This window comes from Lethenteron reissneri, chromosome 11 (assembly GCF_015708825.2).
Source record: "Lethenteron reissneri isolate LAM-NWPU_2019-01 chromosome 11, ASM1570882v1, whole genome shotgun sequence".
Classification (NCBI taxonomy): Eukaryota; Metazoa; Chordata; class Hyperoartia; order Petromyzontiformes; family Petromyzontidae; genus Lethenteron; species Lethenteron reissneri.
Window position 1 is genome coordinate 12,185,152 of NC_083789.1, and position 25,399 is coordinate 12,210,550.

General features: G+C 57.3%; 1 protein-coding gene across 4 annotated transcripts; it reads right to left on the minus strand.

Annotated features, from left to right (window-relative positions):
- Positions 1-295: 295 nt before the first annotated feature.
- On the minus strand, positions 296-24,426 carry LOC133341473 (homeobox protein six1-like). Of its 4 annotated transcripts, XM_061550143.1 has the most exons (3): positions 23,436-24,425; positions 21,198-21,244; positions 1,617-1,651 (listed from the first exon to the last, which is right to left on the minus strand). In XM_061550143.1, the coding sequence occupies exons 1-2, from the start codon at positions 23,993-23,995 to the stop codon at positions 21,211-21,213; spliced, it is 594 nt and encodes a 197-aa protein (XP_061406127.1). In that variant the 5' UTR covers positions 23,996-24,425; the 3' UTR covers positions 1,617-1,651; positions 21,198-21,210. The 4 variants fall into 4 exon arrangements, with proteins under 4 accessions (XP_061406125.1, XP_061406126.1, XP_061406127.1 ...); XM_061550141.1 differs by lacking the exon at positions 21,198-21,244 and having other exon boundaries at positions 296-1,651; positions 23,436-24,426; XM_061550142.1 differs by lacking the exon at positions 21,198-21,244 and having other exon boundaries at positions 1,109-1,651; positions 23,495-24,426.
- Positions 24,427-25,399: the final 973 nt, after the last annotated feature.

Genomic DNA, 25,399 nt, shown 5'->3' on the forward strand with positions numbered 1-25,399 from the left:
TCTTTGACTGCACACGGAGAGCGGAGTAACACTGCCCCCCCACCGCCACCCCCCCACCTCCACCCCCCCACCTCTACTCCCCCACCTCCACTCCCCCACCTCCACCCCCCCCACCTCCACTCCCCCCACCTCCACCCCCCACCTATCCCCCCCCACCTCCACCCCCAACCTATCCCCCCCCACCTCCACCCCCCCACCTCCACCCCCACCTCTCCCCCCCCACCTCCACCCCCCCATCTCCACCCCCACCTCCACCCCCCCACCTCCACCCCCCCACCTCCCCCCCACCCCCGGACCGTGACTCGACCTCTGTGACCTCTCCCCGCCGCGGCTCACGTTGCGCAATCGATCCGCTTGTAGTTTCACGATTTGAGTTCGTTTATTGCCGCGGAGCCGGAACGCCGGAACGGGCCCCGGTGTTGAACCGTGACCCTTGCCGCGGTCCCAGCCGAGGGGCTGAGCCGCGGATGATCGCGAGGCGCCGCGAGGGTTCAGTGAAGAAGCGAGCGGGGGGAGGGGTGGGGGTCTGGGGGAGATGTTGGGGGTGCAGGTGGGGGGGTCTGTACGCGTGGGAGGTTTCGCATATCAGACGTCGCAACATCGAACCCCGAGGCTGTGACATCGTCGGCTGCGAGTCCTGCCGCGTCTCGCGCCATTGGTGAGGTTGTGGCGAGGTTGTGGCGAGGTTGTGGCGAGATTGTGGCGAGGTTGTCGCGAGGTTGTGGTGAGGTTGTGGTGAGGTTGTGGCGAGGTTGTGGTGAGGTTGTGGCGAGGTTGTGGCGAGGTTCGGGTTGAAGTTCGTGGCCCCTGAGGACGTCTCTGCTTGCTGAGCTGAGTCGGCGCGAGCCGCGCCTTGGGGCCCAGGGGTGGTGAAGTATGGGGACGAAGGACGGGGTGGGGGGTCCCCTTGTGCAAGGGGGGTGGGGGGGGCAGAGTGACGCGGGGCGTCTTGACCCCAACGGGGCCGGGTCTCCCCGCTTCCCTGACCCCGTTCCTGGGACCCCCCCCCCACTCCCCGCAGTGTTTCACCCAACTGAGCAGGGGAGGAGGAGGGGGGGGCACGCCCCCTCCCCCAGCGCCCCCCGCGCCCCCAGCTCGCTACCCGATGTTGACGAGGCTGGAGGAGAGCGGCTGCAGCAGCGACGAGTCCTGCAGGGCATGTGCCGCCTGCTGCTGCTGCAGCTGCAGTTGCTGCTGCTGTTGCAGTAGGGGGCCCGGCCCGGCCAGAGGGCCCCCCGCAGAGTTAGAGGCCAAAGTCGGCAGAGGCATCAGGGTGCCCCCCACGTACTGCTGCTGGTACGCGCTGGCGTGATGCTGCTGCTGCTGCTGATGATGATGCTGATGATGATGCTGATGCTGCTGCTGCTGATGGTGATGATGTTGGTGGTGCTCGCCGTGCCCTGCTGCTGCTGCTGCCGATGCTGCTGCTGCTGCGGGGTGATGTCCCAGGAGGCGCGGCGGCGGGGGGGTGTCGTCGGGGGTGGAGTGCGCGGGGGAGGGGCCCGGACTCCTCTCGTCGTCGTCCGAGCTCAGCAGGCCGCGGCCCCCGTGGAGGGGGGAGAGCAGCAGCCCCCCACCGCCCCCCGGCCCCCCACCGCCCGCGCCCCCTCCCGCGTTGGAGTGGTGGTGGTGCGCGTTCTCGCTGTTCTCTCTGCGGGGAGGCAGGGGGAGTTGGGGGAGAGGTGGGAAGGGATGAGATGGAACGGGATTCGTCACGGAGGGGCCCGGTCCTCATTCTACCTCGATACAAATCGATACAAATCGAAAAAAATCGACACAAATCGATAAAAAATCTAAATAAATCGACGCAAATCGATAAAAATCGATGACACAAATCGATAACAATCTATACAAATCGATAAAAAAAATCGACTCAAATCGATATAAATGCACACAAATCGCACTCCTCCGTCGAATGCATCGCGCCGTGACGCGCCGCACCACAAAGACAAATTTCCCCCGTGTAGCCTCAACAGACTGTTGGGGCAAGTGCCGTGAGCGAGTAGCGCACGAGGGGGTGGGTGGCCAACGCCCGGACGCCTTTGTCTCCCCAGTGGCGATGTTTGCACCCCGCACTAGCTACTCATTTGAGGCTAAGTCGACCTAGTGGAGGCCCAGGATCGGTTGAGATAATCGTCATTGGCGGTGTTGGCCGGGTTCGTAGCGAAACGCGCTTCCCGCTTTCTAGCCGCTCCTACCACACCACAAACTCCCCACCAAGTCACACCACCCCACACACAACACACCACACACTACACACCACACACTACACACCACATTACCCACAACACACCACACACTACACACCACACACAACACCACACACAACACACCACACACAACACACCACACATTACACACCACACAACACCACACACAACACACCACACACTACACACCACACACACCACATTACCCACCGAGACGAATCACGCCCCACCAACATGCACCGCACACCACCCCTAGACCTAACAACTCACACCCCACCCACACGAAACCTCCACCACACACCTGGACAAACCCCTCTCTCATCGGTTCTATTTGACCCATTGCTCAAGTTACGCTTCAGCCGAGGAAATCCTCGCTGGACCTCATGGCTCGGTTTTCAGGAGGATGGTGCCCCGGTTTTCGCAGTTCGGGGGGGGGGGTGGGGGGTAACCTTATTGAGTAATTTGTGGGCAATTGATCAATGTGGCCTACAATGCTCTAGCGAATGACGCCGCTGTGACGCGCCGCGTATTATTTTGTAAAGGTAAAAAATTCACTCACGGTATTAACCAGGGCTGCCACTGGAATTCGCACCGCGGATTCTCTGCTTTAAAAAGCGGCGAACCGCGCTGTGGCTCACGCGGTGGATGAACACACGTGGTGGGTGAACACACGTGGTGGGTGAACACACGCCCTACGTGGTGGATGAACACACGTGGTGGATGAACACACGTGGTGCATGAACACACGTGGTGCATGAACACACGCCCTACGCGGTGGATGAACACACGGCTCACCGTGGGGTGAGCACACGCGTGCGCGCAGAGTTTATAGACGCAGACAAATCTCCTCCGTGTCGCCTTCAACCACACACCCTTGGAGCACGGTGCTCTTCGCGATGATGGCCGGCAACGGCACACCAGGGAGGTTGGGGGGGGGGGGTGGAAGGCAACGCCACGCCCGGACGCCTTTGTCTCCCCAGTGATGATGTTCACCCACTGCACCAGGTGACGGGTTCGTTTTTTAAGGCTAAGAGGGGGGACAGGTCAGAATATCCGCCACCCGTCATTGGTCGCGAGCGCGAATCGAACTCGGGTTTCACCGGTATTGTGGTTGAGTGCGCTCACCGCTGCGCCACCGCTCCCCCATTCAAGCGCGTACACACGGGGGGGCGGGGCGGGGGGGGCGGGGGGCGGGGGGGCGGGGGGGCGTTAAACGCGGACGCGAGGAACGCGAGGCGCCCGTCTCCTCCCTCGCCCTCCTCCACGACACGGCCCGCAGGGTCAGCAGGGTCAGCACGGCCCGCAGGGTCAGCACGGCCCGCAGAGTCGCGGCTCGCCGCGCTGTGCGAGCGGCGGCGGTCAGCGCCGCGCCGCGCTACGAATCCGGCGGCGACCCGAGTTCTATTGCCGCTCACGGCCACCAACACCAGTGACCATGATCTGAACCGGTCCTGGGGCCTCCCCTAGGTCGACTCAGCGTTAAATAAGTACCTGGTGTGGTGTGTAAACGTCGCCACTAGGAAGACAAAGGCGGTCGGCCGTGGTGCTCTCCACCCGCCCCCTCGTGTGCCGTTCTGGCCTTCACAGGTCCTCGTTAACAGCACTTGCCCCAACAGTCTGTTAAGGCTATAGGGGGATCTTTGTCTTTGTGGACTGAGTGTATGTGGGCAGCGGTAGTATCACGATTCGTGCCCTGCGCTACGAACCCCGTGGCGACCCGAGTTCGATTCCCGATCTCGGCCAACACCAATGACGATTATCTGGACCGGTTCTGGGGGCTCCCCTAGGTCGACTAAGCCTCAAACGAATACCTGGTACGGTGTGTAAACATCGCCACTGGGGATACAAAGGCGGTCGGGCGTGGTGCACGTCCCGTGCCGCCCTTCACATGTGTTCGCTAACAGCACTCGCCTCAGCAGTCTGTGTGGGTGCGTGTGTGTGTGGGTGCGTGTGTGTGTGGGTGCGTGTGTAGGTGTGTGTGTGTGGGTGCGTGTGTGTGGGTGGGTGCGTACGTGTGGGTGCGTGCGTGTGGGTGTGTGTGTTTTGGGAGTGTGCGTCCGTGTGTGTAGGTGCGTGTGTATGTGTGGGTGCGTGTGTGTGTGTGCGTGTGTGTGGGTGCGTGTGTGGGAGCGTATGTGTGGGTCCGTGAGCTCCTCCGGCAGGCAAGGCTGCGTTGGCTGGGTCATGTAGCCCGCATGCCCAGCCACCGCATGCCTAAACAGCTTTTGTTCGGCCGGATCGAGGGGGCTAAACGGGCGCGGCACGGGCTAGAGAAGAGATGGAGTGATGTGGTACAGGAGGACGTGGAGCTGAGTGGACTTGCCGATGACTGGTACCAGCGGGGTCAAGATCGGCCTCAGTGGAGGAGGCTCGTGAAGGACGCTACTGGGCAGTTGGAGGCAGTCGCCCTCCAACAACAACGGAGGGCAGAGGAGCGATGCTCACAACAACGAGCGGAGCGCCGGGTGAGTAAAGCACAGCAAGTTGTCACAGTAGGGGGCACAGGTGGTGCATCAGCCAGTCATCTCAGTCAGTCGACCCGTGGCACCTGGGTCTGCCCCGTGACCTCCTGCCAGCGGGCGTTCGACACTCCACGTGGCCTCAAGGTGCACATAGCCTGGCACAAGCGCCTTGGTGACGTCACCGCCACTTAGTGGCAAATGGCGGATGCCGTTGTGGGTGCGTGCGTGTGGGTGTATGTGTGGGTGTATGTGGGTGTATGTGGGTGTGTGTGAGTGTGTGTGCGTGCGTGTGTGGCTGTTTTCTTAAATGGGGAGCGGTGGCGCAGTGGTTAGCCTCAAGGGTCTGTTGAATGCCCCCCCCCTTCTAGGTCGACTCAACCTCAAACATTGGCACTGGAAAGACAAAGGCGGCCGGGCGTGGTCCTGGCCATTCCACTGCACATGAGTGTTGTACACTGCACGTGAGTGTTGCACACTGCACGTGAGTGTTGTACACTGCACGTGAGTGTTGTACGCCGCACGTGAGTGTTGTACGCCGCACGTGAGTGTTGTACACTGCACGTGAGTGTTGCACGCCGCACGTGAGTGTTGTACGCCGCACGTAAATGTGTTGTACGCCGCACGTGAGTGTTGTACGCCGCACGTGTGTGTTGTACACTGCACGTGAGTGTTGCACGCCGCACGTGAGTGTTGTACGCCGCACGTGAGTGTTGTACACTGCACGTGTGTGTTGTACACTGCACGTGAGTGTTGCACGCCGCACGTGAGTGTTGTACACTGCACGTGAGTGTTGCACACTGCACGTGTGTGTTGTACACTGCACGTGAGTGTTGCACGCTGCACGTGAGTGTTGTACGCCGCACGTGAGTGTTGTACACCGCACGTGTGTGTTGTACACTGCACGTGAGTGTTGCACACTGCACGTGTGTGTTGCACACTGCACGTGTGTGTTGTACACTGCACGTGTGTGATGTACACTGCACGTGTGTGTTGAACACTGCACGTGAGTGTTGTACACTGCACGTGAGTGTTGCACACTGCACGTGTGTGTTGCACACTGCACGTGTGTTGTACACTGCACGTGTGTGTTGCACACTGCACGTGAGTGTTGTACACTGCACGTGAGCGTTGTACACTGTACGTGTGTGTTGTACACTCCACGTGAGTGTTGTACACTGCACGTGAGTGTTGTACACTGCACGTGAGTGTTGCACACTGCACGTGTGTGTTGTACACTGCACGTGTGTGTTGTACACTGCACGTGAGTGTTGCACACTGCACGTGAGTGTTGTACACTGCACGTGTGTGTTGTACACTGCACGTGTGTGTTGCACACTGCACGTGAGTGTTGTACACTGCACGTGAGTGTTGCACACTGCACGTGTGTGTTGAACACTGCACATGAGTGTTGTACACTGCACGTGTGTGTTGTACACTGCACGGGAGTGTTGTACACTGCACGTGAGTGTTGTACACTGCACGTGAGTGTTGCACACTGCACGTGTGTGTTGTACACTGCACGTGTGTGTTGTACACTGCACGTGTGTGTTGCACACTGCACGTGAGTGTTGCACACTGCACGTGAGTGTTGTACACTGCACGTGTGTGTTGTACACTGCACGTGTGTGTGTTGTACACTGCACGTGTGTGTTGCACACTGCACGTGAGTGTTGCACACTGCACGTGAGTGTTGTACACTGCACGTGAGTGTTGTACACTGCACGTGAGTGTTGTACACTGCACGTGTGTGTTGCACACTGCACGTGTGTGTTGTACACTGCACGTGTGTGTTGTACACTGCACGTGAGTGTTGCACACTGCACGTGAGTGTTGTACACTGCACGTGAGTGTTGTACACTGCACGTGAGTGTTCCACACTGCACGTGTGTGTTGCACACTGCACGTGTGTGTTGTCCACTGCACGTGTGTGTTGCACACTGTACGTGAGTGTTGCACACTGTACTGTGTGTTGTAAACTGCACATGAGTGTTGCACACTGTACGTGTGTGTTGTACACTGCACGTGTGTGTTGTACACTGTACGTGAGTGTTGTACACTGCACGTGTGTGTTGTACATTGTACGTGAGTGTTGTACACTGCACGTGTGTGTTGAAGACTGCACGTGTGTGTGTTGTACACTGCACGTGTGTGTGTTGTACACTGCACGTGTGTGTTGCACACTGCACGTGAGTGTTGCACACTGCACGTGAGTGTTGCACACTGCACGTGAGTGTTGTACACTGCACGTGAGTGTTGCACACTGCACGTGTGTGTTGCACACTGCACGTGTGTGTTGCACACTGCACGTGAGTGTTGCACACTGCACGTGTGTGTTGCACACTGCACGTGATTGTTGTACACTGCACGTGCAGTGTTGCACACTGCACGTGAGTGTTGCACACTGCACGTGACTGTTGCACACTGCACGTGAGTGTTGCACACTGCACGTGAGTGTTGCACACTGCACGTGAGTGTTGCACACTGCACGTGCAGTGTTGCACACTGCACGTGAGTGTTGCACACTGCACGTGAGTGTTGCACACTGCACGTGACTGTTGCACACTGCACGTGAGTGTTGTACACTGCACGTGAGTGTTGTACACTGCACGTGAGTGTTGTACACTGCACGTGAGTGTTGCACACTGCACGTGAGTGTTGTACACTGCACGTGAGTGTTGTACACTGCACGTGAGTGTTGCACACTGCACGTGAGTGTTGCACACTGCACGTGAGTGTTGTACACTGCACGTGAGTGTTGCACACTGCACGTGACTGTTGCACACTGCACGTGAGTGTTGTACACTGCACGTGAGTGTTGCACACTGCACGTGAGTGTTGCACACTGCACGTGAGTGTTGCACACTGCACGTGAGTGTTGTACACAGTGCTTCAAACGTGTCCGGCACCGAGTGAGTGTGCAGCGTGGCATTGCTCCCGTCGTGTTGATGAGGCGGGAGCGCGCGTCTGCCTCCGTCGAGTCCATTTGACGCGAGCTATGGTCTATCCACTGCTGGATGGAGGCCTCCCCCCCCAAGCCTCCACCACCATCAGCTATGGTCTATCCACTGCTGGATGGAGGCCTCCCCCCCCAAGCCTCCACCACCATCAGCTATGGTCTATCCACTGCTGGATGGAGGCCTCCCCCCCCAAGCCTCCACCACCATCAGCTATGGTCTATCCACTGCTGGATGGAGGCCTCCCCCCCCAAGCCTCCACCACCATCAGCTATGGTCTATCCACTGCTGGATGGAGGCCTCCCCCCCCAAGCCTCCACCACCATCAGCTATGGTCTATCCACTGCTGGATGGAGGCCTCCCCCCCCAAGCCTCCACCACCATCAGCTATGGTCTATCCACTGCTGGATGGAGGCCTCCCCCCCCAAGCCTCCACCACCATCAGCTATGGTCTATCCACTGCTGGATGGAGGCCTCCCCCCCCAAGCCTCCACCACCATCAGCTATGGTCTATCCACTGCTGGATGGAGGCCTCCCCCCCCAAGCCTCCACCACCATCAGCTGTGGTCTATCCACTGCTGGATGGAGGCCTCCCCCCCCAAGCCTCCACCACCATCAGCCGTGGTCTATCCACTGCTGGATGGAGCCCTCCCCCCCCAAGCCTCCACCACCATCAGCCGTGGTCTATCCACTGCTGGATGGAGGCCGCGCCGCTGCCGCCGGGGCTCCGTCCTCTCGAGGGGCGTGCGCCCCACCGCTACCCCCCCCCACTCCTTGTGACTGTCATTCCGCCGCCAGTCTCGCCCATCGACGGACACCACGCGTCCTGCGCGTGGTGTCCGCGTCTCGTGAAAGTCGACGCGATGGCTCTCATCCCGAGCGCGCGTTTCGTTCCCTGATCCCAAGCGCGTCATCGCTGGGGCCCGGTGGTCCACGGGCCACGGAGCGCGTGAGGATCGCCTGCGACTCGGCGAGACCACCCGATTCGAGACATTCCCAGCAGCATTCCCGACTTAATATCTAACACGGGACTCCCCCCCCCTCTCCTGTAGCCTGAACAGACTGTTGGACAAGTGCTGTTAGCGAGCACCTGTGAAGACCGACACGGCACACGAGGCGGCGGGGGGTCAACACCACCGCCGGCCGCAGCAGGTACTCGTTTGAGGCTGAGTCGACCTAGGGGAGGCTCCAGGACCGGTTCAAATAATCGTCATCGGTGTGGCAGCGCCGCGGCTCGCTAACCACTACACCACCGCTCCCCTTTGTCTTTATATCCACACACGCGCGCAAGTGGATAATATCGGATCACTCACAGCGCCTTGCTCTATCCGCTGCTGCGTGGGTTAGACTCAGCGAAAGCATTCCCCCGTGTCGTATTGGCGTCATGGAGGTGACCATACCTCACCGCGCTGGTCAATGCCAGGGTGGCGGGGGATGGGGGGAGAGTTGTAAACGTAGGGAAATAGTTTCTTGTGGGAGTTGTGTATCTGCTGGTTGTGTGTCTGGTGGTTGTGTGTCTGGTGGTTGTGTATCCGGTGGTTGTGTGTCTGTGGTTGTATGTCTGGGGTTGTGTGTTTGTGTGTGTGTCTGGGGTTGTGTGTGTGGTGGTTGTGTGTCTGTGTGTGTGTCTGGAGTTGTGTGTCTGGTGGTTGTGTATCAGGTGGTTGTGTGTCTGGTGGTTGTTTGTCTGGTGGTTGTGTGTCTGTGTGTGTGTCTGGGGTTGTGTGTGTGGTGGTTGTATATCTGGTTGTTGTGTTGGCTGTGTGTGTGTGTCTGGTTGTTGTGTATGGTGTTGTGTGTCTGGTTGTTGTGTTGGCTGTGTGTGTGTGTCTGGTTGTTGTGTATGGTGTTGTGTATGTGGTTGTGTGTACGCACCACCCGGCCAACGCGCTACCAATCCCAATGCTGAGGTGGCCGCGATGTGACGTCACCACGAATTGCGGGTTCACGATAATCGTCACATCCCGACGTAACCTTGCGAAATGTAATTTCTTACTTTACTCTCTGCACAATATATTTGCAGATATATATTCTGAAATCATAACAGCAATTAACTTCGTGCTTTGCAATACGCCTTGCCCCAGGTATTGACAGTTGTGAGTTTATGGCCTCATCATTGTCGTAGTTAACTCTACACCACGTGCTAACTTGTTTAGCTATGTCGGGTGATGGAGGGGCCTACGACATACACATTGGCTCGATCGTTGTGTACGTGGCCTCACCCGACTAACAAAACAACGAATCGCATGCAATTATGTTTATGTAATTGTTAATTTTGAATAATCCGAGATAATTACAATAATAATAGCTGACAGCATGTTTGTGTAACTGACAACATGCACACAGGCTGCCACGTCAATCACGATCTCACCCCCCCCGCCCCCTCCCGTGGGGGGGGGGGGGGGGGACTATGCAACACGGGCAGCACAGCAAATCACAACATCCCACGACGAGACGTGTCAAGAACACTATCATGAGATCATACAGCGGCAGCTCACGTGCTATTAACACTCACTAAAGACAAAGACCCCCCCTATAGCCTCAACAGACTGTTGGGGCAAGTGCTGTTAGCGAGCACCTTTGAAGGCGCGCACTGTGGCACACGAGGGGTGGGTGGCCAGCACCACGCCCGGCCGCCTTTGTCTCCCCAGTGCTGATGTTTATACACCGCACCAGGTACTAATTTGAGGCTGAGTGGACCTAGGAAATGCACAGCACCGGGCCTAATATTCGCCACCGATGTTGGTCGTGAGCAGGATTCGAACTCGGGTAGGCAGAGTTCGTAGCGCAGTGCGCCAACCTCGAGACCACCGCTCCCCACAGGCATACAGACACGCGCATGCACAAACATGCACATGCAGTCTTATGCAATAACAAGACACACGGAATGCGCACACGCACGTAGTTGCATGCGTACACTATGAACACACTTGCATCCAGTATGTTACTCAGACGTACACGTACGCACAGACAACTATGAAGAAGGGCCGTTGCCCGAAACGTCGTCGGGTAGATATATATTTGTGTATTTTCCCACATGCAGGGCCACAGTGTTCTCGATGGATGTGGTGAGTTTGTATTTGTTATTTGTACAGACACAGAGACACAAAAGGAAAAGATCCCCCGTAAAGCCTTAACAGACTGTAGGGGCAAGTGCTGTTAGCAAGCACCTATGAAGGCCGGGACGGTACACGAGGGGGTGGGTGGCCAGCACCACGCCCGACCGCTTTTGTCTCCCCCGGTGACGATGTTTACAAACCGCACCAGGTACCCATTTGAGGCTGAGCCGACCTAGGGGAGGCTCATTGTCGGTTCAGATAATCGTCATAGCCGTTGGCCGTGAGCGGGAATCGAACCGGGTCGCCGGGTTCATAGCGCAGCTACTCAACCGCAGACACAGATAATCGAACCCAGACACACACACACACACAGTACGCCTACTAAGACTGCTCAACGATAACCGTGTTCAGAGCCGGTTACCGGTTTCCGAAAGTCGCGAACCGGTAACCGATTCCAGTGCAATCTTCGTCACGAACGCACTGATTGGACGCGGGAACGTACAAACCGCACGGCGGCCAAAGTCACCGCGGGGTTCAACATTCGCCCATCGCCTCTCAGTTGGAATGCTGAAGGCGCAGCACCTGCAAGTGCTGCGCTCGCGCTACCGCTGCCAGAAGGAGGCCTCCACTGGAGGGCCGCTCGAGAGGGAATTTGGCCTTCTCTTCCGCGCTCGCATGGACGTCTTGCAAGAGTTTCAGTTTTCAATTTTCATTTATTAGGTATAGCTCTGCGAGCCATTCGGGTCTTGAATCGGGTGCAACCGCAACAAAACCAAAAACTAAAAACATGAACAAGAAGCATCTTCAAGTGACTATGCGCAAATAGAAAAAAAAATCCAGGAAAAAACTGCAAAGTCTTCCAGAAAAAAGCGCCGTACACCAAAGCTGTGGTGGGCGTGCTCCGCACTCTACCCCAACGACGAACTCTGCAGGTGAACATCGCGGCTGGGTGGACAGAGGCGTGGTGGGGAGTTTGAGAAACTCGCCTGCACTGGGCTCAACTGCCGCGCGAGGGAGATGGGATCGGACCGGTGGCCTCTGCATGGCGAGTCGAGGCCGCTGCTGACAGCTTGCTCAAGTAAAGCGGTTCGAAAGTCACGTTTGTTGCGAGAGATTGTGTGTGGTAAACCGGTTTTTACCGGGTTTTACCGGTTTTCCATGCGGTTACCAATTTTAACAACCCTTGTAGTATATATTACATTGTATATAACAGCACGACGTACACACGGATACAATGCAGCAGGCCTCTTGGATTCTGTATGAACACAAAGACAAAGAACCCTCGTGTAGCCTGAACGGACTGTTGGGGCAAGTGCTGTTAGCGAGTAACACCTATGAAGGCCGGCACGGTAGAATCGGGGGTGCGTGGCCGACCGCCTTTGTATCCCTAGTGACGATGTTTATACACCGCACCAGCTACTCATTTGAGGCCGAGCCGACCTAGGGGAGGAGGCCCAGGAACGGTTCAGATGATCGTCACTGTTTTTTGGCCGTGAGCGGGAATCGAACTCGGGTCGCAGCCGGATTCGCAGCGCAGCGCTCCCCGTCGCACTACCACAGTGAGCCAAGACACCGCGACACCGCGTGTCGCCTCGGCAGACTGTTGTTGTTGTGTGTGTGCTCACACACCTGATCGCGCGTGTGGTTATCGTGCGTGCGCTCACGTGAGTGCGAGCACGCACGATCACCGCTCTCTCACGCCTTGCTCACGGTTATCGTGAGACCGACGTTGCGTGTTGGTGCGTGTGCATACACACAGCACACAGCACACGTGCACACGACTGTTTATAAGAATGCGTGTGCATACACACAGCACACAGCACACGTGCACACGACTGTTTATAAGAATGCGTGTGCATACACACAGCACACAGCACACGTGCACACGACTGTTTATAAGAATGCGTGTGCATACACACAGCACACAGCACACGTGCACACGACTGTTTATAAGAATGCGTGTGCATACACACAGCACACAGCACACGTGCACACGACTGTTTATAAGAATGCGTGTGCATACACACAGCACACGTGCACACGACTGTTTATAAGAATGCGTGTGCATACACACAGCACACAGCACACGTGCACACGACTGTTTATAAGAATGCGTGTGCATACACACAGCACACAGCACACGTGCACACGACTGATTATAAGAATGCGTGTGCATACACACAGCACACAGCACACGTGCACACGACTGATTATAAGAATGCGTGTGCATACACACAGCACACAGCACACGTGCACACGACTGATTATAAGAATGCGTGTGCATACACACAGCACACAGCACACGTGCACACGACTGATTATAAGAATGCGTGTGCACTAACGCGGTGACGTTCGCGAGCCCCCCCCCCCTCGCATCCCTCCGTTCCCTTCGACCTCCGAGCCCCTTGCTGAAGGTCCGCTGGTCGCCGAGATGACCCCGTGCTCGGCACGTCCGACGCGGGCAGGTAGAGCGGTTTCTTGTTGTGTCTCCAAGTATCGTTTACACGTCCACTGCTATACAATTCCTGGTTTCAAAAAAACTCAAAGTCAACCCCATCTCGCGATATCGTTGAGGGTCTGCACCGCACCCACTTGCACGACTCCTATCCGCATTCACATTCGGCCGCTTTCAAGAGACGACGGCGATGCGGCAAGCCCCGTGGGTCCGGAGGTCTTTGTTGGGGTGTTCAGAATGTAAAGCTCGGTTCGGCCGGCCTCGCTGTTGCAAAAGAAGCCCCCGACGGTAAAAGAAATGCGCTCTGATAATCGGCGTTGATAATCAGCGTCCTGCTACTTGCCGTGACACCACGGAGCAGAAACGTAGGGGGAGGGGGGAAGGGGAGTGGGGGGACATTGCCGAAGAGAATGGAACAGCGGATGAAGACGTGGCCCGGATGAGCGTGGAGTGAGATGCGCGGTTGGAATTTTCTCTCGGGAGATAAAGGCAAGAGGAGGACGTGAATGTGAGAAGAGACGAGTGCTGATCGCACGGACCGCTCAGACGGGCTGGCGAAGTGGGCTCGAGACTGATGGACGGAGTGGCAGCCAATGGTGGGGGAGATGGAGCAGGAGCGAGATGGATTGTTGAAACTGAGAAATGACGACGGTTTGGGAATGTACGTGTGTTTAACTTCTTTCGCACCGTACGTAGTCAACCGTGCTACTCGGAGGTGCGGGGGAAGGACAACAAACTAAACGCAAAAAGCAGTTCTCAAGAAAAGAGCTTTCAATCGAGATGATTGAAACGTGCATAGCTGCAATGGCCTCCTTATATCGGATGGAAGAGCGTTCCAGACGGCCGCAGAGGCGCATCTGAAAGCGCGCGATGCAGTGACCGTCTCTGTTCGATGCTCAACCAAAAGCCGCTGCAAGGATGACCGCAATGCATTCATCCCGCAGTAGATTGATCATGGCTAAAGATGATGATGATCATAGGGATCCAGGGATGACGCAACCTCGGTAGGAGGGCGGAGCAAAACTATAAACGCCCTAAATATGTGAATCCTCTTCAGCCATGCTCGGTCCACTGCTGGATGTAGGCCTCCCCAAGCGGCGGTAATGTTTCAACGTGTCCAGCAGCCGTGAGTGACGCAGCTCTCTGATGGGTGCGTGTGGATGGCTGCAGCCCGGTCGCTTGAGATGGTGGTGGCTCGGGCAAGCCAGCAGTGGATAGATGAAGGCTGTTATTATTATTATTGAGTAATTACACGCGCATGCTTACGAATACGCATGCCGACCCACAAACGCACGACACTCGTGTATCCACACATACGTCTCTAATCCCACACGCTACTCGTGTATACACACATACCTGTGCACACTAGCACCACCCACACAAACAGGCATCGCTTGAGCCTCAGTCGTGGTATGTGTGTGTGTATACTAAACATCACCATGCAGTACTAAACACACACGCACTTATACGCATTCGGATTACACACTCGTACACATATAAAGATACCTCGTATAGCCTACGCAGACTGTAGGGGCAAGTGCTGTTAGCGAGCAGCACCTATGAAGGCCGGCACAGTGGCACACGAGGGGGTGGGTGGCCAGGACCACGCCCGACCGCCTTTGTCTCCCTAGTGGCGGTGTTTACACACCGCACCAGGTACTCATGTGAGGCTGAGTCGACCTAGGGGAGGAGGCCCAGGAACGGTTCAGATAATCGTCACTGGTACTGGCCGTGAGCGGGAATCGAACTCGGGTGGCGAGGTTGGCAGCGCGTCTGCGCACACCGTCGACATGAGCCGCGCACCGCACAGCTCCACACGTGAGCACGGCAGCGCTATGCCGCACGGGAGACTCAACAGATGATCTGCTGCTGCTGCTGCTCCTGCTGCGTTGGCAGCGGTGCACAAGAACACTTCAGCACCAACGCCCAACACGTCGGTTAGCAACAACAAAAACTGCGCGCTTAAGGGGGAAAAAAACATACAATAGACGACGTTTCGGGCAATGGCCATTGCCATGAAGGGGGGCCCATTGCCTGAAACGTTGCTTATTATATTGTTTTGTTTCTTGTATGACAGCTTCATACGCTGTCCATATTGTGAGTGCTCTACATCGCCGGGGATTTCGATTTAAAGCTCTCGTGACTGCAGGGATTCATCTTCTTGGTTCTGTCGGTAAAGTCACGTGACTTTACCGACAGAACCAGGAAGATGAATCGCCAGGGATGTTCTGCAAGGGCGAGAGAGAGAGAGAGCTGCGTGCCGGTGTTCATTTGACGAGAACAATTCAGAGGCACGGGGTTTTCCGATCTGGGCCACAGAAATTGCTGCGATGTTGATGGGCTTCACTCGTGGGGGGGAGTGGGGCAGGGGCGACCCTCCCGATGGAGACATCGCGTTTGAAGCACTTCGATATTCGCGCTCCATCAGCAGTGAACCGAGCCATGTTGCCCGCGACAATAACCCGTGTCTCTATGTGTACACCAGTGACGATGATCTGAGTCGGTCCTGGGCACCCCCTAGGTCGACTCAGCCTTAAATGAGTACCTAGTGTGGTGTGTAAAACATCGCCACTGGGGGGACAAAGGCGGCCGGGCGTGGTGCTGGCCACCCACCCCCTCACGCGACGTGGCGTCCTTCACAGGTTCTCGCTAACAGCACTTGCCCCAACAGTCTGTTAAGGCTATACGGGGGAATCTTTGCCTTGTATCTACACACACATATATACACACATACATACACACATATACATATATGTGTGTGTGTATGTGTGTATATACACCGGACTCAATAACAAAATCCTCCCCGTGTAGCCTTCAACCCACTGTTGTGGCAAGCGTTGTTAGCGAGCACCTATTAAGGCTGGAACTGCACAAGAGGGGATTTGGTGGCCAGCACCACGCCCGGCCCCCTTTGTCTCCCCAGTGATGATGTTTACACACCGCAGCAGGTACTCATTTTAAGGCTGAGTCGACCTAGGGGGAGGCCCAGGACAGGTGGAGGTAATTGTCACCGATGTTGGCCGTGAGCGGGAATCGAACTCGGGTGGCCGGGTTCGTGGCGCAGCGCAGCGCTAAAGCACGAGAGTCGTTGTGCCCACAACGCACCCCAGACATAAAGACGAAGATCCCCCGTATAGCCGTTAGCAGACTGCTGGGGCAAGTGCCGTTCGCGAGCACCGATGAGAGACCCGCACGGCCGCCTTTGTCTCCCCTAAATGTATCCAATGAGCGCTGAGCCGTCGTCGTCGTCGAGGGTTCAAGTTGCACTTCTGAAGTTGCCCACCGAGTGGGCCATCGTGGAGAGACATCGACACGCAACAAAGACAAAGAAGACACCCCCGCAATAGCCTCAACAGACTGTTGGGGCAAGTGCTGCTAGCGAGATGTGGAGCGGTGGCGCAGTGGTTAGCGCACTGCGCTCGCTTATTTCGATTCCCCGCCGCGGCAATTAGCGGCGAGTGAAATCCTAGCCGGTCTCGGGTCTTCACCTAGGTCGACTCAACCTTAAATGAGTACAATACCAGAAGGGGGCGGGTAAATATCAGCATTGGGGAGACGAAGGTGGCCGGGCGTGGTGCTGGTCCCCCCCCCTCGCCCCCTCGCCACGGCCGCCTTCATAGGCGCTCGCTAACGGCAGCTGTATCCACGCACACCGTCTGTCGCACACACACGCACACACATAAACACACACGCACACACACGCACACACACACCGTCTGTCGCACACACACACACGCACACACACGCACACACACGCACACACACGCACACACACACACACGCACACACACACACACACGCACACACACACACGCACACACACGCACACACACACGCACACACATGCACACATACACACACACACACGCACACACACGCACGCACACACACGCACACACACACACGCACACACACGCACACACACACGCACACACACGCACACACACACACGCGCACACACACGCACACACACGCACACACACGCACACACACGCACACATACACACACCCCCTGCTCACTCTCATTTACGTTGCCCACGACTTTGTATCTCTTGTTCATAGACTCAGAAGCGCTCTTCTATCGAGTATCGACGCCGCGGCACGAGGGGGTGGGGTGGGATCGAACCTGGGTGTCCGGCATCATCATATCGATTACCACGCACATCACACACCAACACACAAAGACAAAGCTCCCCCGTGTAGCCTTGCGCAGACTGTTGGGGCAAGTGCTGTTTGCGAGCACCGCTCACCACTGCAAATACACACTAAGACAAAGATCACCGGTATAGCCTGAACAGACTGTTGGGGCAAGTGCTGTTAGCGAGTAGCACCTATGAAGGCCGGCACGGCACACGTTGGGGTGGGTGGCCAACACCACGCCTGGCCGCCTTTGTCTCCAGCAGTGGCGATGTTTACACAGGAACTAATTTGAGACTGAGTCGACCTAGAGGCGACCCAGGAACGGTTCAGATAATCGTCACTGGTGTTGGCCGTGAGCGGGAATCAAACTCGGGTCGCCAGGTTCGTAGCGCAGCGTAGCGCTAACCGCTACACTACCGCTCCCCATACACACTGACACGCACACACAACAACAACAACGACACACTGACACGCAGACACAACAACAACACACTGACACGCACACACAACAACAACAACAACGACGCATTGCACGTAGCAACAACAACGACATTCACACACATACAGGAGGCCTCTATAGCATCAGATAGTACTACTACTCACACACGTAACCACGAACATATGCACGCATAACAACAGATGTGTATATATACACATACAACACAGATGTGTAAAAACATAAACGCATTCACTAACACAGACACACACAACACAGATATATAGCAGATACGGTAATGTACACACAACACAGATATAACATAATCACACAGAGTTACCCACATACACACACAACACGTTCCGATAATCACAAATATATCACACGCCCACACATTAGTTTCATACATATATATACACAACACAGATATATATATATATATAAAACACATACACACAGTAGCATATACAACACAGACATATATGATAACAACACACAACACGTAAACACATACGCGCACAGTAACACACACACATACTAAACACATGCTATCACGTGGGCACAGAGTGACACATATTTACAACACAGATATAGAATAACCCACACAGACACCACACGTGTCGTCTTAACAGACTGTTGGGGCAAGTGCTGTTCGCGAGTAGCACCCAACCTACGATGTGCGGTAGGGCACACGAGGGGGCGGGTTTCCAGCACCACGCCCGGCCGCCTTTGTCTCCCCATTACTGATATTTCTCGTACACACCTCACCAGGTACTCAATTTTAAGGCTGAGTCGACCTAGCGGAGGCCCAGGACAGCGTCAAACTTCTCACAGCAGATCCGCCGTGCCCTGAGCAGAGCCGCATCACTTGAACTCGGCTCGCCGGCGTCGCATCGCATTGTGCTTACCACGACGCAATCGCTCCCCGATACAAACACAACCATGGTTATCTCGGTAAATTCACGTAGGTATAAAACAAAATAAGTCACTGTTTTAAAACAGTCTGCCTCGGCAGCAGCAGCGGACCACGCTTTCCCACCTGATGATGGGCGCTTGTGTTGCGCCCGAAACGTCGTGATTTATTTTATGTTTCTACCTACGTGACTTTACCGAAAGAACCAACGAGTATGGATTCCTGCAGTTACGAAAACTTCAAATCAAGATGCCCCGTATAACCTTGACAGACTGTTGGGGCAAGCGCTGTTCGCAAGCACCGACGAAGGCCGGAACGGGTGAGTGGCCAGCACCACGCGCGACCACCTTTGTCTCCCCAATGGCGATGTTTACACACCTCGCCAGGTATTCATTTGAGGCCGAGTCGACCTAGGGGAGGCCTAGGACTCGTTCAAATAATCGTCACCACTGGTGTTGGCCGTGAGCGGGAATTCGAACTCGGGTCGCCGGGTTCACAGCGCAGCGCGCTAACCGCTACACCACCGCACCCCACATGTCTCTGTGTGTGTATATGTTTGTTTAAAGTACCGGATACATTGAGCGATTCAATCAATCGAACTCACAATGCACAGCAGCATCAGCAGCAGCATCAGCAGCAGCATCGGCACTCTCGCCAGGCACACACCGAGATGACGTCTGCGTCGCAGCTGACCACTCGGGCCCATCGCCCGAGACCCGCGCGGCCACGACTCGCGGCGGGGTTGACGGGCGAGGGGCTGACGGGCGAGGGGGGGGCTCTACAACGAAGTCGATCGCGCACAGCGCTCACGACGAAGGCGCCCAGAGAGCGCGCCCCGCTCCCCGCGCCCCGCGCCCCGCGCCCCGCGCCCCGCGCCCCGCGCCCCGCGCCCCGCGCCCCGCGCCCCGCGCCCCGCGCCCCGCGCCCCGCGCCCCGCGCCCCGCGCCCCGCGCCCCGCGCCCCGCGCCCCGCGCCCCGCTCCCCGCGCCCCGCGCCCCGCGCCCCGCGCCCCGCGCCCCGCGCCCCGCGCCCCGCGCCCCGCGCCCCGCGCCCCGCGCCCCGCGCCCCGCGCCCCGCGCCCCGCGCCCCGCGCCCCGCGCCCCGCGCCCGCCTCGTTGGCGGTGCTCGCAAGCGAGAATCCTCGTCGAGCAGCGGACCTGGGACGCGGTGGCGTTCAGACCTCTGTGGTGGTGGTGGTGGTGCTGCTGTTGTTGTTGTTGTTTACCAACAGGGACTTGCGCGTTCATTGGGGGAGGTCTCCATCCAGCGGTGGATTGGCCATGGCTGATGATAGTTGGTGGTGATGGTTGTAATGATTGCGTTTTTGTGTGTTTACAAATACACGGAATTCTACTGATCAGATTCAGAAAATGTGCGAGTGTCAACAAGTTCGTGTTGAAAATGCGCGCATGCGTGGCCGCGGATGTTCCAGCTGGGAGCGAGAGACAGAGACTTTGAGAGACAGAGAGAGAGAAAGACAAAGAGACACAGATAGACACAGAGAGACAGAGACAGACAGAGAGACACAGAGAGACAGAGAGAGAGACAGAGAGACAGAGAGAGAGACAGAGAGAGAGAGAGACAGACAGAGAGACACAGAGAGAGACAGACAGGGAGAGGCAGAGAGAGGCAGATAGACAGATAGACAGAGAGAGACAGAGAGAGACAGAGATGCAGAGAGAGCAAAATACAGAGAGAGACAGAGAGACACAGAGACACAGACAGACAGGGAGAGACAGAGAGAGCTAGAGACAGAGAGAGACAGAGAGACACAGTGAGGCAGAGAGAGACAGAGAGACACAGAGAGACACAGAGAGAGACAGAGAGACAGAGACAGACAGAGACAGACAGAGACAGACAGAGAGAGACAGAGAGACACAGAGAGACAGTGAGATAGACAGACAGACACAGAGAGACAGAGACAGACAGAGAGACAGAGAGAGACAGAGAGACACAGAGACAGACAGAGAGAGACAGAGAGAGACAGAGAGAGACAGAGAGACACAGAGAGAGACGGAGAGAGAGAGACAGAAAGACAGAGACAGACAGAGAGACAGAGACAGACAAAGAGAGACTGAGAGACACAGAGAGACAGAGAGAGAGAGAGACAGAGAGACACAGAGAGGCAGAGAGAGCAAGATACAGAGAGAGACAGAGAGAGACAGAGAGAGAGAGAGACAGAGAGACAGAGAGAGACGGTGGTGGAACAGAGGGGGGAGTCTGCGTGGCCCCCGTCATCTAGCATCGACCCTCGGTGCGGCTGCTGCGACAGCCCTCAACGCCGCCTTCAGCAGAGGACGTGTTTATATAATATAGCAGGCGACGTTTCGGGCAATGCCCCTTCGTAGAAGAGATATCTACTCGGAAAAAGGGCAGTTTCCCGAAACGTCGCCTCTTGCACGTGTATCATATTCATGGCTACGGTGTTGTTGACGAATGGCCGTGTTGGGGTTTTTGCCGGGCATCGCGGCCGCTCGACCCGAAAGGGCCAAGTTCGACTCCTGCTCATCGGCGTGAACGTCCATCGCGGCTCAAGCCAACGCCGCGGAGCTCTCGAAGATGGCTCACGTGGACTGGCGCGTCACGAGACGAGTCCATGGAGTCGTGTTCGTGACCTGCACAGGGAGTCGTGTTCGTGACCTGTACAGGCAGTCGTGTTCGTGACCTGTACAGGGAGTTGTGTTCGTGACCTGTACAGGGAGTCGTGTTCGTGACCTGTACAGGGAGTTGTGTTCGTGACCTGTACAGAGAGTCGTGTTCGTGACCTGTACAGGGAGTTGTGTTCGTGACCTGTACAGGGAGTCGTGTTCGTGACCTGTACAGGGAGTCGTGTTCGTGACCTGTACAGAGAGTCGTGTTCGTGACCTGTACAGAGAGTTGTGTTCGTGACCTGTACAGGCAGTCGTGTTCGTGACCTGTTCAGTGAGTCGTGTTCGTGACCTGCACAGAGAGTTGTGTTCGTGACCTGTACAGGGAGTCGTGTTCGTGACCTGTACAGGGAGTCGTGTTCGTGACCTGTACAGGGAGTTGTGTTCGTGACCTGTACAGGCAGTCGTGTTCGTGACCTGGACAGGGAGTCGTGTTCGTGACCTGTACAGGGAGTCGTGTTCGTGACCTGTACAGGGAGTCGTGTTCGTGACCTGTACAGGCAGTCGTGTTCGTGACCTGGACAGGGAGTCGTGTTCCTGACCTGTACAGGGAGTCGTGTTCGTGACCTGTACAGGGAGTCGTGTTCGTGACCTGTACAGGGAGTCGTGTTCGTGACCTGTACAGAGAGTCGTGTTCGTGACCTGTACAGAGAGTCGTGTTCGTGACCTGTTCAGGGAGTCGTGTTCGTGACCTGTACAGGGAGTTGTGTTCGTGACCTGTACAGGCAGTTGTGTTCGTGACCTGTACAGAGAGTCGTGTTCGTGACCTGTACAGGGAGTCGTGTCCGTGACCTGTACAGGCAGTCGTGTTCGTGACCTGTACAGAGAGTCGTGTTCGTGACCTGTACAGAGAGTTGTGTTCGTGACCTGTACAGGGAGTCGTGTTCGTGACCTGTACAGGGAGTTGTGTTCGTGACCTGTACAGGGAGTCGTGTTCGTGACCTGTTCAGGGAGTTGTGTTCGTGACCTGTACAGGGAGTCGTGTTCGTGACCTGTACAGGGAGTCGTGTTCGTGACCTGTACAGGGAGTCGTGTTCGTGACCTGTTCAGAGAGTCGTGTTCGTGACCTGTTCAGAGAGTCGTGTTCGTGACCTGTACAGGGAGTCGTGTTCGTGACCTGTACAGGGAGTCGTGTTCGTGACCTGTACAGGGAGTCGTGTTCGTGACCTGTACAGAGAGTCGTGTTCGTGACCTGTACAGAGAGTCGTGTTCGTGACCTGTTCAGGGAGTCGTGTTCGTGACCTGTACAGAGAGTCGTGTTCGTGACCTGTACAGAGAGTCGTGTTCGTGACCTGTTCAGGGAGTCGTGTTCGTGACCTGTACAGAGAGTCGTGTTCGTGACCTGTACAGAGAGTCGTGTTCGTGACCTGTTCAGGGAGTCGTGTTCGTGACCTGTACAGAGAGTCGTGTTCGTGACCTGTACAGAGAGTCGTGTTCGTGACCTGTACAGGGAGTCGTGTTCGTGACCTGTACAGAGAGTCGTGTTCGTGACCTGTACAGAGAGTCGTGTTCGTGACCTGTTCAGGGAGTCGTGTTCGTGACCTGTACAGGGAGTTGTGTTCGTGACCTGTACAGGCAGTTGTGTTCGTGACCTGTACAGAGAGTCGTGTTCGTGACCTGTACAGGGAGTCGTGTTCGTGACCTGTACAGGCAGTCGTGTTCGTGACCTGTTCAGAGAGTCGTGTTCGTGACCTGGACAGGGAGTCGTGTTCGTGACCTGTACAGGGAGTCGTGTTCGTGACCTGTACAGGGAGTCGTGTTCGTGACCTGTACAGGGAGTCGTGTTCGTGACCTGTTCAGAGAGTCGTGTTCGTGACCTGTACAGGGAGTCGTGTTCGTGACCTGTACAGGGAGTCGTGTTCGTGACCTGTTCAGAGAGTCGTGTTCGTGACCTGTACAGGGAGTCGTGTTCGTGACCTGTCCGCCGCTCGCTTCCCTCTCCCTCTCTCGAATATCCCCAAACCCCGAACACCAAAACGAACCACGACCCCCACACCACCAAAACCCCCCTCACCCATACGCCATGTTCCCCTCGCCACAACCCTCACCCCCCTTACCCGCAACCCCCCGCCCCCCCAAACAACCCTCACCCCGACCCGAGACCCTAACCCCTGACCCCGACCCTGGGCCCTAACCCCTGACCCGACCCTAGCCCTACCTGTCCTTGGCCTCCGCGGCGCGGTCGCGCTGTCGCCGGTTCTTGAACCAGTTGCTGACCTGCGTCGTGGTCAGCCCCGTGGCCTCGGCCAGCTCGCGCTTCTCGCGCGGGGACGGGTACGGGTTGTGCGCGTACCACTCGCGCAGCACGCCCCGCGACTTCTCCTTGAAGCAGTAGCTCGTCTCCTCGCCGTCCCAGATGGTCCTCGGCAGCGGGAACTTGCGCCGCACCCGGTACTTGCCCACGGCGCCCAGGGGCCTCCCGCGCAGCTTCTCCGCCTCCGTGTAGTGCGCCTTGAGCCACAGCTGCTGCAGCTTGGGGTGGTTGTGCGGCGAGAACTGGTGGCTCTCCAGCGTCTTGTAGAGCTCGCGGAAGTTGCCCCGGTGGAAGGCCACCACGGCCTTCGCCTTGAGCACGCTCTCGTTCTTGTGCAGGTGCTCGCACGCGGGCAGCGACCACAGGAAGCGGCCCAGGCGCTCGATGTTGCCTCCCTGCTGCAGCACCTCGCACACGCACGCCACCTGCTCCTGCGTGAAGCCGAACGACGGCAGGAGGGACATGGTGCCTCACCTCCCCCCCTCCCCCCGACGCGCGCCACGCGGACAGGAGGGACGATCTTCTTCTTCTTCCTTCACGAGACTCGTCCCCCTCCTCCTCCCTCTGCTCGAGTCTCGCGCGCCTCGTCCTCCTCGCCTCGTCTCGCACCCTCCGCTTCCTCCTGCTCCCTCTGCTCCTATCTCAGAGCCTCTACCCCCTCCCTCGTTCTATCCACGCTCACTCTCTCTCCCATCTGCCGCTCTCTTTACTCCGTCTCTCCTTTTTCTCTTCCCCCCCGCCGCCCCGTCTCACGATCGTCTCTGTCTCAGTCTCTCCTCGGACTCTTCTCTCGAGCTATCTCCACCCTCTTGCTGTTCTCATCTCTTCGCGAGTTCTCCTCCCTCGCTCTCATATCTCCTCCCTCTCTGTAGATCCTCTCCCCTCTGACTCTCTCTCTCTCTATTTCTCCTCCCCTCTCCCCTCCCTCTCTCCTCCCTCTCCCCCCTCTCTCTCTTTCGCCTCCCGTCCCTCCTCCTCCTCTTCGCTCACGCGGCCGCTCCTCGTCTCCCCCGAACGAGTCGCGCTTTCCCGGCAGCGCGACGAGACGCAGCGGGGACCTCCACGGGGCCGGGCCGCTCTCACGGGGCCAGGCTCCCGGGTCCGAGGCCTCGGGTCGTCTCGCGGCTGGCCGCCGTGCCGCGTCGGCCTGGGGGCCTCGCGGGAACGCGGCGACTCCCGGACACGCGGATTGGCCGCCACGACCCCGGGCGCGGGTCCCGACGCGAACCGCGAAACTTGACACCGCGGCCGGCGGAGTCCGGGCACTTGCAGCAGCCCCCCCACCCCCGTCTGCCCCCTTACACCCTCGGGCCTCCCCAGTCTACCCCCCACCACCCCCCCAATATACCCCCCCCCTCCCGGCCTCGCCGACCCAGGAGACGCCGCCGCGGGGCTGACTAACATTTGCTTTGGGAGCGACGCGCGCCACTTGCAAATCACTCAGTGGCAGCGCTTAACGAGCAACACAAACAGCACAAACAACACGTGGACACAATGGCCACGAGCAACACGCAGGCGCGCACACGTCCAACGAAGACACTGGGGCGTGCCACAACTTAACACGACACAAATGATCGTGAACAACTGGAATCCCAAACGTCACAGCACCACAATCAGCACCGCCAGCATCACCAATCAACATCACCCACACCACAACCAAGACCACAATCAAGACAAGAACGCGGAACCGAGGGCTCAGCTCGGCAGATCGTGAGACCGCGGCGCAATCGCCCCGTGCGCCGCAGGGAGACGCTCGGCGGATCGCTTCACGGCGCGACCGCGAGAGAGAGATGGCGACGTATTGGGGGATGCCTTCGCCCAGCAGTGGATTGGTCACGAGCGATGGTGGCGCTGATGATGATGACGAC

Excerpts from the sequence above, each read along its gene's own strand:
- LOC133341473 (XM_061550141.1), bottom strand. The coding sequence starts at position 23,995 with ATGTCCCTCCTGCCGTCGTTCGGCTTCACGCAGGAGCAGGTGGCGTGC. Across the intron at positions 1,652-23,435 it reads GCCGCGGAGGCCAAGGACAG|AGAGAACAGCGAGAACGCGC; the intron begins GTAGGGCTAGGG and ends GCCTCCCCGCAG.